This window comes from Manduca sexta, chromosome 21, assembly GCF_014839805.1.
Source record: "Manduca sexta isolate Smith_Timp_Sample1 chromosome 21, JHU_Msex_v1.0, whole genome shotgun sequence".
Classification (NCBI taxonomy): Eukaryota; Metazoa; Arthropoda; class Insecta; order Lepidoptera; family Sphingidae; genus Manduca; species Manduca sexta.
This window is the reverse complement of record NC_051135.1, coordinates 4,761,985-4,777,730: the sequence shown is the minus strand read 5'-3', so window position 1 is coordinate 4,777,730 and position 15,746 is coordinate 4,761,985. Positions and strand designations below refer to the sequence as shown.

Sequence of the window (15,746 nt, the reverse complement as noted above, 5' to 3'; positions counted from 1 at the left end):
TATCTTTTGCTCATGTCTTCCTGTACAAGAAGAAAGTTTTAAACTCATAAATGTCTACATTCCTACATAATTTACTCGTTGCCTTAACTATAATTTAGTGGTTTAGTAAAATATAAAACAATAGACTCACAGAGGAAGTTATATCATAAAGATATTCAATCAAAATAATCTTCAATCGTATCAAGTTCCCACACTTTGCACTGGTTTTGTGTTCAGATTAAAATCGTTTAATACTACAATATTCAGGTGTATTTGAACAAAAGCTTTTATCTACATACACAGCCACGTGTTTTATCTCCGAAGGAGTAGGCAGAGGCGTAACTAGTGCACTTTTCGTCTTGTGTACTCCGTCCCATAATAGATTATAGTAAACTCCAGGTTTAGATCCAAATACTTGTTGCATGACGAAGTGGAATTATCTGCTATCGGTTAAAGGAAGATTGCATTCCACACTTGATAACTGCTCGCTTACCAAATGTTAGACCAAAAACGCTTCTTATAAAGCATTACATTAAGGTCGTCATGAAGGACATGAGGCGTTAACTCACGTAATGCCAAAACCATTGCAATATCATATCCTTCAAACTGGAATACAGCACTGTCCACATTACTAACAACAGAAAAAGATAAAGCGGTAATACTTGCGTATATTCATACACAAAAACGGGTGCCACTTAGAAACCGTTAGTTGTCCTTCAAATAAGACGATTATGAGATAAGCATATTGCTCGTGGCTGGACCATCGTTAATCCAGTTCCCATAACAAATTCCGCTACGTGGTTACACGTCAACGCTACGGTACATTATCCAGCATCAGCATCACGCCATCCCATTACAGCTTGGGAATCCTATTGTTAGGAGCGATAGGAAAAAATATTAACAAGATTTTGCTTTTCAATTATGAATTACTTTGTTAATGCTATAGATCAGATTTTAAATGATAAATTGATGTATTTTACGGTACTGAAACATACTATCACACTTTATAAAGTTTTAAGAGTCCGCCAATGGTGTTTCCATCTCACACTATAATGGACGTAAGTACGTACTCAGCATTACCTAGAGAAGGCAGCTATTTCCAGTGTTTAATTAGTTATCAGTAAATATACTGATAACTAATCAAACACTGGAAAAGTGGCGATAGCCTAGTTGGTTGTGGAACGGACTGCCGAGACGAATGTCCGCAGGTTCAAATCCCAAGGGCACACACCTCTGATTTTTCTAAAATAATGTGTGTATTCTTTGTGAATTCGCTTCGCTTGCTTTAACGGTGAAGGAAAATATCGTGGGGAAACCTGCATACCTGAGAAGTTCTCTATAGGAATTTCGAGGGTGTGTGAAGTCTATCAAACCGCACTAGGCCAACGTGGTGGAGTAAGGCCTAATCCCTCTCAGTAGTAGAGGAGGCCCGTATATCATACAGGGCTGATATTATTGTTATTATATATTATAAATATACAAGTGATTAAACTTTCTCTGATAAACTCATGAGGTAGTAGTGATAAATCGTTTAATAATTTAAATGGTGTTTCATCTAGTTTAGATCATATTAGACAAATTTTGTAACAGACTAACAAATTTGAAAGTAACATAATTTAGATTGTTATAAGTAAACCTCTATTGTTAATCCTAATGCACTAGACAATTTGTCCAAACTTTCTAATGATTGTCTTGTTATCTCGTGATGAAATACTTCCAATTTGGTAATGACAAGGACCCATATTTCGACAGGCTATTTGTAAATTGTATTATACCTTTTGTAAAAGTTAACGTTGACGAGAAATAACAGTTTATTAATTCTTTTTTTAGAATAAAACTGACCAAAGAGAATATAAGTAATGTACTGAATCAGCTCTAAATACGAACAGTAAAAAGACATTATACGTGTAGTGCTAATTTTCAAAGAAAGGGAATAGAAGGTTTCTGCATGTCCATTGTCACATTTTTTTATATATTTTAGTACTAAAAAGTTGATCAAACGATAAAAAGTAAATTGCTTAAACTAAAACTTGTTACGAATCAGCGGTTACAAATATTTGCAATCCACCCTTATCCCCATCAAATTGCACCAACCTCTGATAGATTACAAGAACCATAAAAAGTATTGCAACAAAATTACCCAACTATATCAAAGCGATCGTCTTTGAAACAATTTTGTCAACTCTGAGACAAATTGCATGAAAACGAAGGTGTTAGTCGCGATTCCCATCGATTTCTTCATCGCGGATGGTAAAATAATCTCTGATTGGCCATAAAATACAATTTCTATGTCGCATCCCTATAATGGGAAGATATTTATATCTAAAACTTATGTACAAGAAATGGAATATCCAGATGATTGTCTTACAAAACTCTGCATGATTTATTACCCTTGTGATCAAAGGTATCAGACGTTACATGTGAAAATAACAGAATGTTTCGAAATTACCACGACGATCATGACATTCAAAGCGGAAAGCGGTTATGGAAGCACTAATTTAATTACTGCTGATAAGTGGTCCTTCTCGTTATAAATATATCGTTTATAATTTGTGTAGCAATATTATGTGATTATTTGCTATTTTTTGTTCTCTAAATACTAAAATTAAGTACAATTAAACCAATAGTAATGTACTAAGAACTAAATATTATATTTTCTTTATAATATATCTCTCGGTCCACTTCCAAAGGTTATTAACAAATTGGCCAACAAAAATATATCAACTTTTATCCCCACATAATCACTCCGACAATGGACCGGTTGAATAGACCTGATCCATTTGTGTTCAGTATTTCGCAAACTACCTTACCTATCACACTATATGAGAGAATGTATTTCTTATTTCATTGTTCCTACTGTTATAGTATAATGGTTATTGTTTTGTAAATGTACACGAGATAAATCATGTTGTCTCTGATGGGGTCCGCAGAATGTTACACATTTCATGGGACTATAGATCTTAAGGACGTGATCCAATTAAGGTTATAATCGCGTGTCGAATGAATTATAAAATTAAATGAAAGACGAGATTACTCACAATCACACAAGAGATGTTAGGTGATAGGCTCTCTCCTAACATGAGCAACGTCAACTTAAATTAATCTTCTATCTATACTTATAATAAATCTGTAGAGAGGTCAATTCTGTACATGAAATATATTTCCAAAATAACTATCAGGGGGTGATTAGGGATCGATACTGATGCCAAAAATGCAATTAGTAAAATTTTTGTCTGTCTGTCTGTCTGTCTTTCTGTCTGTCTGTCTGTCTGTCTGTCTGTCTGTCTGTCTGTTTGTCTGTCTGTCTGTCTGTCTGTCTGTCTGTCTGTCTGTCTGTCTGTCTGTCTGTATAACCGTTATAGAAACAAAAACTACTCGACGGATTTTAACGAAACTTGGTACAATTATTTGTCATACTCCTGTGCTGGTTATAGTATACTTTTCATCACGCTACAATTAATAGGAGCAGAGCAGTGAAGGGAAATGTTGGGAAAACGGGAGAAGTTACTCCATTTTTAAGCTTCCGTCGCGTGTGCAACCTTAATGGTTAAAGCTATACAGAAATCATGTATGACGGAAATGTTCTCCTTAAAATTATGTAAAAAAATATCCCACGACAGCATATGTCTATCTTTTATGGTTGACTCACAATAACACGTGTAACTCCCGATAGCTTAGCAGTTCGAAGCTTTCTCATTATATTTGTCTACTCTTACGTTTATAACACTCTCAGTCATCCCTAATTAAAAAAGTTAACATTATTAATTAAATATTCCATAAAAAAGAATCATAGAAATCGGTATAGAAACACCAAAGTTATACATTAAATACGCTAATAATAAGCCATCATGCGTGAATACTGAATCATGCTATAAGGATTATTTTTGTATATATATAAGGTCGCGAACGCACAGGCGGGCGGCTTGCTTGGCACCTAGAGGCTAGCGAATCACCTAGCGAGTAGCTTCGTAAAACGAACATACTCGAACGTTCGCGACCGGCTCCATTTTTGAAGTCCGAAATCCACGCGGGCGAAGCTGCGAGCGGAAGCTAATAAGAAATAAAGAAAGAAGAAATAAATTTATTTTCCAAAAAGTTACACAAATTATACCAATTAGCAACGATGTCCACACTAGGCTATGCCTGTATCATGGACATCAAAATTAAATCAAAATAATGACCATAATCAAAATACACCATTCGTTATCTTCAAATTGACCATTAGAATTAATCTGTTAGAATAAGTCACCTGTAATATCTTTGCCAGCCCATTATTATATTGTCCCATTGCTGGGCTTGGACCTCCTCTACAAAGGTCTTTTTCGCGTTTAGGCCTTACTCCACCACCCTGGCCTACTGTGGTTTTACCATATGAAACTTTGTTCTGATCCAGTTTCAAAAAAGACTTGGATGTTTTCATTTATTTCCGTACCAGTAAAACTGAACATTGCTTCAAGACCAGAGTTACTTAAAATTACTAAATGGCTTGGCAATAGATGACCACCGAGACTAATGAATTTACTTAAAGAGGTAATTATCTAAAAGACTGATTGATTTTAGGCAATGCGACGTTTTCTTTTTTAAACTGAAACTTTAAATATTTCTGTGTTTATTTCTATCAAACATCCAAAGATTTTCTCAAACCTTTGCATTTATAATTGTGATCAAATAATTGGATTAGATTAATTTTATTTTATTTTTTTTGTTATAGGTTGTAACTTTTATCCAGTTGGAGAATATTTGAAGTTCGTGAGGATACCGGAGAATTTGAGAGTCGGCGATGAAGTGCTTAGAGTTGAAGTGCATCCAAGGTAAGATACCATTTAGAAATAATGTTTAATACAAGTAAGCGACACGTTTTGTGCCTAGAGCACCAAGAACAAAACTAATTCGGATAGAAAGTAAAGAACAATGAACTTGGTAATAATTAAAATCCCAGAAAAATCGTGGAAGGTGGGGTGGTAGCTGGAATATTATGTACCCGGAGCAATGAGAACATAATTATCAGTAGGTCCAATACTGCAGCTAATTGTTTTCTTACTTCTAATCTAAGTAAAGGAATGCCTCATTTTTAAATACTACTAATTAAATCTACATCTGTTGAGAGAGAACAGAAAGTTTACATAAAAACGATTATCCGCCTAATCAAACATTACTTTACATATTATCACAATCTGTAGCACAATAAATAAAACCGGAATGAGTTTCACTTGATGATACAAATGTTAAATTCTGATGCCATTACTAATGACCGTTAATTTTATTCAAATGTATGCATAATCGCTCTCTTTGACGTAATAACACTTTCTATATTTCCTGGTGTCGAAAACCAAGTTATTAGATTATGGAATATTACAGAGATGGAGAGATAGCGGCGATAGCCTAGTTGGGTGTGGAACGGACTGCCGAGACGAATTTCCGCAGGTTCAAATCCCAAGGGCACACACCTCTGACTTTTCTAAAAAATCATGTGTGTATTCTTTGTGAATTTATCGTTCGCTTTAACGGTGAAGGAAAACATCGTGAGGAAACCTGCACATCTGAGAAGTTCTCTATAGGAATTTCGAAGGTGTGTGAAGTCTACGCACCCGCACTAGGCCAGCGTGGTGGACTAAGGCCTAATCCCTCTCAGTAGTAGACGAGGCACGTGCTCAGCAGTGGGCAAGTATATAATACAGGGCTGATATTATTATTATTATTATTACATAGATGGATGGAATACGATGGTCTTTTTGTATATTACGTTCTTATTGATTACAACATGAATTAGTTCTGGAATCCTATATAGTTAAAAGGTTTACTAAACGTACAATAAACATCTTCAGTTCCAATACCTTTCCTTTAAATACAAAAAGCACCCAAAATTCTTTTAGCAGCAAGGGTATGCCTAGAAAATGTTAAATTTTAATTTGTTTTATAAGGTAACGCCCACGCTTCTCATAAATTTGTTTGGAATAGATCTTTCCTAACGATAAGTCTTTATAACTCTAGTTGCAATTCTATGTTCATTATTTAATTAAGTGGCGTAAAGTTCGCTACATTAAACCGATCGGTTACTTAGCTACTACTATAGAAAAACCTAATGCTAGTCCTAAACATCTACTTACGAATCTAGTCTAATACCCATTAACAACATTCATTGGTAATACTAAGAAATCCTTAAGTACTGATGAATTGCCTTGGGTTTCCTTATAAGTATATCTGAGTATAACATCTTAGAACGTGGTTATCCTTGGACCCTCTTTGAAGATGAAAACGTAGGTTTGAACTCTTTAAGGGCTATGTCATATGTTAATCAGAAACTTTTTTTGGAAACTGAAATTAAATTACTTGATACACATCTGTTAATGCTAACAGATTTGTAGTAGACCGTATGCATCTTCTATTTCTGCAACCACGTAGAATATCCAAATACTGTTGTATGCTCATATGAAGGATATTTGAGTTAATGCCATTGTTAGGTATGTTTTCATTTCTTTCGTAGTAGTTGTGGCGTTTACTATTCGAGTAATAACCTACCGCTGTGTAGGTGACAGGTGTGCAGAAAAATTATAGCAATCTAACGCCATGAGTTTTTCGCATTTTACCTATTTTATTATCGCGACGAATAGAATTATTAACAGAATAAATTATGTATTTAGCGTACCTAATTGACATTTTGGAACCTGCGTGGAAAAATTTAGCCTTGATTTATTAAATTTTAATTATGTATCACCAATATTTTAATAATTATTTGCAACTAAGTATAAGATTAGGATTTTAAACAATTTTGTATTCAATTATGGCCATTATTTAATTAAGCTTGTTAATTTGTTAAACAAATGAAATATAACGCGATCAGTTAGGTCCTGATTAAGAATGCTACGACTAAATTATCCATAAACATAAGGACCTACTTCTACCTCCTTGCATCGTTTTCCTCATTGCCGAGGGTCGTTATCTTTTGAACATAAAGTAATATTTAATTTGATTAAATTCGACATCTTTTCCTATCTTTGGCATCGTGGAGCGCAACATGAAGTTTGGTACTAAGCGTGGAGAGAATTTGGTTCGACCATATTATGATGGGATGGCGACCTCTCGGTCGTTTGCTCTCGACTTTGCCAGAAAACATTAGTACTACCACACAAAATATGTTATCACCAAGTGGTAGCATTAAAAATTATGTTTGTTTCATTATGTCCAATAATTATATCGGCCTTTATCCTTCAGAGCGGAACACAACAATGTCACTGCTGTTTGGCGACAGGAATTATATAAAAGTAGGCACCGATTTAATGTTGGCTTAAATTTGTGTATTTTAGTGGTGCGTTTTAATAATTGTAATAAATTATGTAAAATATTCGGCCTCATTTATAAAGATTTCTAATTATAATATTAATAGAGTTAATTATTATCTGTTTTAAATCCTGGTATGTATGAATAATCCATAATAACAAGTTTGGTGTTATTACTCCTAAATACCTCCACGATAAGATCTATTCCAAATTGTCTATATTTACCAACTATAGTGTACTGTATTCTTTAGAAATAATAACCACAAGTGCCGAGAAAATCTTCGTGAACAACTGTACGATTTCCTTCGATATTAAATTCTACTACGCTCATTTTTTCCCATGACTAAGCAGTAAGTTAGATGGGTCTTTTTTGTGACCACCAAGAGTTTTACCATCTCTTATTACTTTACATTGTATTTTGGCTACACTACACTTTCTATCTAGTCTATTGTAGTTATTATGCCGTGCAGAATAAAAAGTCGATCTATTTACCAATGAAATAGATAGATGAAACAACGCCAAAATTGATATTTCAGAAGATTTCTCAAAGGTGATTATAAATTTGGCGAACCCACCTTCACATTAAAATGTCAAGTGTGTTTTAAATTTTTATTGAAATTATAAAAACAATAGACTGAGAGTTAATAATGCTGATTTATACTACTTCCACGTCCTTGAAATTGATGAATGCTATACAAACTCTGAGCTGCATGTTATTACAATGTTCTAGAATATATTTTAGAAGACCGAGACCACCATATGAAACCACACTGTCTCAAGAATTGTAGTGCGTTGACCAATTTTCAGGAGTGTTACGGGTATTGCAATTTTTGTATTTTATTTTTTGTGGTATAGAGTGACTAATCATTTTATTAAACGTATTAGTGATGATACTTTCCAAACCAAGTTAGCGCAATACTCGGGTTCACTCACTATATCTTCACTCTTATAGTCCGATGAGACAGCAATCCAACATGTCTGTAAAAAGATCAGGTGCAGGACAAACAGCTTTACGTGCTTTCCGATTGACGGGTATATCACTGCGAACTGCCTGACTCCGAGCTGCGACTGAGTAATTATTAATATAACCCAGTCACAGTCATTTTGGCCCGACCCGGGATGTGAACCCAAGTCCTCAGCGCGCTGGTCGTACTTGTACCACGTACAATTATAAATACGCCACCGAGACAGTCGCAGCCGTATTAGTAAGAACTTTATGTCTTGTCGATTGCTTGGAAGTCAGTGGTTCTACATAAGTAGTGCATATCTCTTCTAAGTTAGATATTTTTGGGTTATCTATTCCTCACTATCAAAGTAAAATCGTTTCTTTTGACAATAACTACCTGTAATTATGATTTATATTATCAGTAACACGATCTCAAACAGCCTCTTAAGAACCTCGCTCCTATTTTTGAGAATGCAACACTTTTTGCAACAGTTAAAACGCAATCATTTAAATAAAAATTAAATGTGGGCACTAAAATAAATTGCTTTCTTGTGTTCAAGAAATTGCTTAATTTTGCGAGTAAGCCTTGATGAATGTTAGGTTCTTTCACTTATTTAACTTCGTGTAATGACGTTAAGTACGAAATGCAATAACAAAGCTTTGAATTCACGTAATTTTTTTCTCACGGTACTTGTAATACATGCGAGTAAGTCCTTTCATGCTGCAGACTTATAAATATACAGCAAGTTTCTACTACTTATTTATCCTAAAAGTATTTTTCTATTTATATTCAAATTTAATATTTCATGTTCAATTAATAGTCAGGGGGTCCTATTCCGTCCACTTGGGCAAATCCGTCGTTTTACAATTACAGACGTTCTCATCGAAGAACAGCTTTGTTGGCCGTATCGGTAAAATATTCAAAAATGCACTATTTAATACAAAGCTGTCCTTCGATTAGAACGTTCCTAATTGCAAAAAGACGGATTTTGCCCAAGTAGACGAAATAGGGCTCCCTGACAGTATATTTTAAAATAAATTCACCTACAACATTTTTATTTCATAGAAAGTTTATTTAAAATTTAACGACAATTTACAATCACTTCTACTATTAACATTAATTTATAAATAAATACAAAAGGCTCTCTCTCTTAATCTTCCACAAATAAACGCAATTATCACAACAGCCGCATCTAATCTTTCTCAAATCAATGATACACCAAAAAAAGTACCAAAAGCTTGTCAAAGTGCGAGGTACAAAAGCTGATATAATGAACCCTTCCATTGCACAATCTAATGAGTAGTGATGCAACATCGATAGTAAAAGTGATGGTCGGGGTCCGTTACAAACGTGCGGTGCGCGTGCGGCTAAATAACCGCTACAGCTTGCACTCCTATTTAAAATGTATGTCTTTATAGCCCATGTAGAAGCGATGAATAAAGTCAAGTTCCAATAAATAATTAATTTTATTTAAGACCAGTTGTAATATTATTCAACCCGTAACTCTGTTGGTCTACCTTCTTGGGCTATGAATCAAAAAATCAAATCAATCTTTTGAAATTTCATGTTGGTTAACTAATCTATATTAATTCAACGGCTTGGAATTTGTGGCTACTTGCCCTATGAACGAATCTTCAAGCCAACTATATTGCAAGAAAAAATAATTTGTAATGATCAATTAATAATATTATAAAACGCCCGTCTACAACGCTGATATGAAGTGAGCATTCAGTAGCAAGTCATTACATTACATTAGTGTGTCATTTGTCATCTTAACTATGTACAGTAAGGTTACGTTAACACTTCTCTGTAAGTTTAACCTAGATACGTTTATGTAAGAGAGTAGTTAACTCGATTTATTTTATCAAAAGATTACGTTGCGAGAAACATAATAAACAATATTAAAGAATAACTCAAAAATAAACTATCTAATTAGTGCTTAATAAAAGATTTAGGAGATGTACTACCTTGAATTTCGGCATACATATCATAAAAACCAATAATAAGCATGTAAGTACATTTAATACAAGATGATCCCAACACTCGGTAGAGCGCAGGATTGAAACCAGGATCGTTTGTCTTATGCCGGCGTATCGCTGCGCCAAAAATAAAAATTATACAAAAAATTTACTTAATACGATAATGTTGATGTAATTTTAGAGTATTTTACTGTTACATAAACCGCTGCGGCGAGACAATTGCCAATATCCACGAGTAATTTAAGATTTCGAGTCTAAAAATATCCACTTTGTTTTTTAATGGTTTTTTAAGTCTTGTTTACAATATTTATTTACTAATTTCGGCATAATCAGTATTTAACGCCGCTTTAGTCACAGCATTATATTATAGAGATTGTAGATTTAGTCTTGGGTTTGATTAATTTAACGTAAATACAAAGTCAAATCGTTTCCGCAACGTGCTTGTTCAGATAACGTGTGAAGCGGCCTGGTGAGACTTGAATGGACCGAGTTTCTCTAGTTCAATTCTAGGACGTATCCCTTTGGTAATAAAGAATCATCTTGAGAAAACTTACATACCAATCTACCAATTCACATTATGGTAAATGAGCATCATCAGAGAAGGCCCGTGCCAAGATTCAATCAACACGGTTAAACAAAACAATGAAACTGAACCAATTATAAAATGTAAAAAAATAACATATGTATTCAATGCCGACTTAATTACTTTTTCACTTTCAAATAATACATTAACATATCAATAAAATAACAGACAGCGATCAAAATAATTGAACCGGTGAACAAAACCCATCAGCAGTTTCACTTTTAACTGTCTAGATTATTTCAAAGGAAATCATCGGTAATCGGTTCACGAATTCCTAATACTTTCTATTTTAGTTATATAAATTTCAATTTGAATATTTAATATAATTTTATATGTACAAATAAATATTTTACTGTGTATAAATTGATATATTATTCTACACCAGCTTTCGCTCGCAGCTACGCCCGCGGGAAAAAGTGTTTCCGCGATAAACAGTAAGAATTAAATTAAACTATTTTTAACTATTCTAATTTTCTCCTGACATTCCCCCGTGACCACGACAGCTGCAAAGTCTTCGAAACGTCGGGAGAAAACTAATATATACGGCCGCGATAAAATCCGAAATATAGTTTAATTATATATGTTTAATAGTTCCTGAGATTATCGCGTTCAAACAAACTGTTCAGCTTTATATTTAGTGTAGATAAGGAGTAAGAATTGGCGAGAGTTGTGATGGTAAGCGACTCTGCACACAAACACAACCAAAACTTTGTATAAATCACAACATTGTTATAATTATAATCGTCACGTTAAATCTTAAGATGTTAAATCATTAGACTAGTAATTAGTCATTTCACTTACCCAACTACATACAATACTCCTATTTTTTTTGCATTGAATGATGAGACGAGCTTGCCTTTCATCTAGTGGCAAGCAATACGATTGTCCATAAACAGAAGAAACACCATTCAACACATTGAATTACAAAGTATTGTTTGGTATTCTACTGCTCTCGCCATACTAAGATATGAGATGTTAAGTCTTATAATGTCCAGTCGTTACGCTGGCTACAATGTCCTTCAAACCTGAACACAACTGTGGCTACACACTGCTGCTTGGCGGTAGAAATAGACATTGCGGTGGTACCTGCCCAGGCGAACTCTCATATATGAGAGACCTACCACCAGTAAACTAGAAAGCTATTATACACTGCAGCAGAAACAATTATTGTGGTATCACTTTTATTGTGGGGATGATTGAAATATTTAATAATAAATTGACATTTGTAATTTATGAAGTAAATTATTCCAAAAAATAATCTTGTTCATATTATAATTTTACCTATACGATTTCATTACAGTATATGGTATATGGTTATTATGTAATCTATCTAACGCGGTGGCTGTTAATTAAATTATAATTGATTATAGATTAAAATTAACTTATCCTGGAAATCGTAATTAAGAAGACGAGTTTTATCGTTTCTTTTAATATTCTATAATTGTATATTATATATCTTGTTTTTGTATTTATTCCGGTTTTATGCCTGTATCGTCTTCTTACGCGAACTATTTCACTTAACTTAATTCTTGTATATATCGTGAAAACATTGATTCAATGAAATATACCTAATAATTCATAATTTAGGAATAAACTATTTATTAATGGCATTAGCTTTTTTTGTAAGTGCATGCGTAATTATAAAGTAAAGTCCAAATATTATGTCTACTAATATGAACCGTTTCTAACGCAGGAAGTCAGATGCATACCGGCCTGCTTTATTAATTAGTTTGGCTAACCGCATTAAACGTTAGCTGGTCACAGATCTATAACAGATTTTTAAATATGTTATTTTCTTTTAAACGAAATCTTCAAATAGGGTACAAGATCTTTTTTTTTAAATTTGTTTATCATATGTCATCCAAGATCGAAGGGAATTTTTTTTTTTAGGAAATAATAAATAAGTATTGAAAAAATTCATGAAGGTAAAAACAAATTGTGACGTCACCGAGTGTCACCGATCAAATCACTATGTGCGTGAGAAAGAGATAGCGCGATAATCCTATCACACCCCCAGTTTCGCTCACAACAATATTTCAATTACGAATAATTGCTTATTTTTTATCAATATTGATGATATTTTCTTTGATGAATTTATTTTCATATTACTTATAAAATAATTGACAAAATTAAACATAGGATACTACCCTATTGCAGACACTAGACACACACAGTATTTTTTTTAACTCCTGTGTGGGTAGGTATGCACTATATTTCTTGTTATAAAATTATCTAAGTTGAAATATTACAACTACCGCCTTTGGTACATGCAATACAAATCTGAAACTATCTTAAACAACCTTAAATAAGAGTCAATTTAACATCACATAAGTAATGTTATTGTTAAAATCATTCTTAGTCATTATTATATAATAGCAATTTACATGGCATACTTTATGTTATATAATTAACATGAGTATAATGGCTCCAAATAAAGCGCACAGAGGGCATGGGAAATACAGAATAATGAGCACTCAGTCCAAGATTGTAGGTCAAAAGTTAGTGACGTAACTTCAAAATGATTTGAAGTACCAAAACTACTATGGAATTTGTATTTTTTTTTTTAATAAGTCACCAGCAGTCATTTTGATATTGCTGTGGACAATTTTAGATTATTATAAACCGTTAAAATATAACAAAAAGATACTATTCTAACATTCGTCAAAGGTCAAGCAAGTAAACGTAGAAAAAAAATGAATCAAATTCGTGATCACATTTCAATTAACATTATAGTAATTACAAAATGAATACGTATAAGATATGAATAAATAAAAAATCTTATGTATATGTTATGTATATGTAAAATAGTAAATAGTATAAGCAAATAGATTTGATGCCTAATCCACTAATGAGTTACGTAAATGCGATGACCTTTTGGAAATCATAGCAAGGTCGGATCGAGTTTCGATAGGATTTCGGAGATCCACGGACGTTACAAAAAAAATATTAAAATACACGTGTATATCGAAGGTTGTTAGTTTATATTTCTGAAGTGTTAACATAATTGCACTAGAGGTTTCTTGTGAACATTAGACTAAAACAAATAGTTTGATTATAGCATTTTAATTCAGCAATATTACCGAAGATAACAAACCCTTTCTTTCCTAATCCTCATTTCCCTTCCTTAAAGGAGGCCGAAGCTTATTAACAGTTTAGTGTTCCCAGACTTGTTAAACAGTATCGTTCAATTTTATTATATACGTTCAGTTAGACCTGAATTACAGGAATTGCAGTAAGAGATGTGAGAAACGGATTCTTCTATGACCTGTAAATTATAATAAATCAGACTAATTATAAATTAATAATATAACATTTGTTATATAACTAATTTATACTTTTATTTGTATATTTCTACGGAACATTTAAATAATCATTTCCATATTTTAATTTGACCAACCAGTTCTGATGATACTAATAAATCTCGGGACGATCTGTTGTAATTATAAAACGTCTACATAAGATATTGTTGAAGGTGGGTATGTTTGTTGTAAACCAGTGTTACGAAAGCGAAAATGATTTCTGACATATGTATGTTTATTGCAGCCACGCAGAAAAATCATTTTTTCCTAATTGGACTAAATATATATTACTGGTGGTAGGATATATTCGATGTCCGCACGGATAACGGCCACCGTATATAAAATGTTAAGACCCGCCATAGTGGCCCATGTAAGTGTGTCGCGTTCCGAGATCATTGAGTATATCCAGTTCCAACAGACCGGCATAATTGTGTTGACTGTTGAGGTGTGATCATCACTCGTCAGTCGACATACTCTGGGACCCCAATCCACTAACCATCTGCAGTGAAATAACTATGCCGTGACAATACAAAAAAAAATTGCAAAAAAATATATTTTGTGAAATCAAACTCAATGTACATTGTACCCACCATGCAGTGTAAATAATCAGAGTATTTTTTTAGACTTCTTATGGCTCTGTGTGCCTTTACTGATGACTATGGCCCAGTTTAGCGATAAAGAAAAAATATTAATATAAACCCCAGAAATCTATATATTATTGTAATAATTTGGCTTTGCTGAAAACTATATACTATGCAGGTAAATCCAGTTAAATCTTTATTCCCATAAAACATAACTTAAAAGTGAAAATAATTTATACGCAAATGTGCCTGTGTGAAGAACTTGTATGTCAATATCAGATCAAGTTATTGAATGCTCATTAATATGTGCCAAGGTCGAAACTTCTTTTTATTTACGAAAACTTCCTTATTAGTTTCAAATGAACCAATTCTTTTATCACATTCATATGGAAATTTGATGGGAATCTTCATGTATTAAATTTTTATTCGATTAAGTTATATGATAATTAGGAATAAGAATTCGCCCCAAACTTGACCTATTAGTAATGTCGTTAATCATGAAACATCAAATCCGGGACAGGTTTTTTAAGGATTCAAGTTAGTTAATACCGTATTTCTTTTTGAAGGTAGGTTGCTTCGGTGACATAGTTATTGCAGTACGACTGCAGTGCTGAGGTTTCAGGCTCGACCCCAGGTCGGAAAAAGTGATATTAAACTTTTCTCCTGAGTATCAACATGGAGTCAGGAATTTGAGCCTGATATAACGATAGGCTCCCTATCACATCATGGGACAAAATACACAGCGAAAAGTGAAGGCATGAGTTACGCCTCCGTCAACTTCTTCGGGGGTAAAAGTCATGAATGCGTTTTATGCATAGTACTTACTTGATAGCTCGACATTACCCTTCGTATCCATGGTCAGTAGTTTTAAGTTATTGACAATGTTCCTACTCCTCAATCATAGAGTGCATACGAGTACGCAGACATTTCTAACGACAAAATTGCAGACTGAAAATAAAATTTTGATCATAATCCTTGTTTCTTTTTTATTGATTTGAATGACTAGACTAGCTTGCTGTTTGCCTGATGTTAAGCGATACAACCAACAACAACTGAGTTTAGGTTTCGTTTTAAGACGAGATTAAGTTTTATTATGTCCAG

At 33.4% G+C, this 15,746-nt stretch overlaps 1 protein-coding gene across 1 annotated transcript in view; it reads left to right on the top strand.

Annotated features, from left to right (window-relative positions):
* Positions 1-15,746, top strand: part of LOC115450290 (cadherin-89D) — a 56,851-nt gene that overhangs the window by 14,313 nt on the left and 26,792 nt on the right. The window contains 1 exon segment of the mRNA XM_037441191.1: positions 4,691-4,790. Coding sequence (XP_037297088.1) covers positions 4,691-4,790 — 100 coding nt within the window.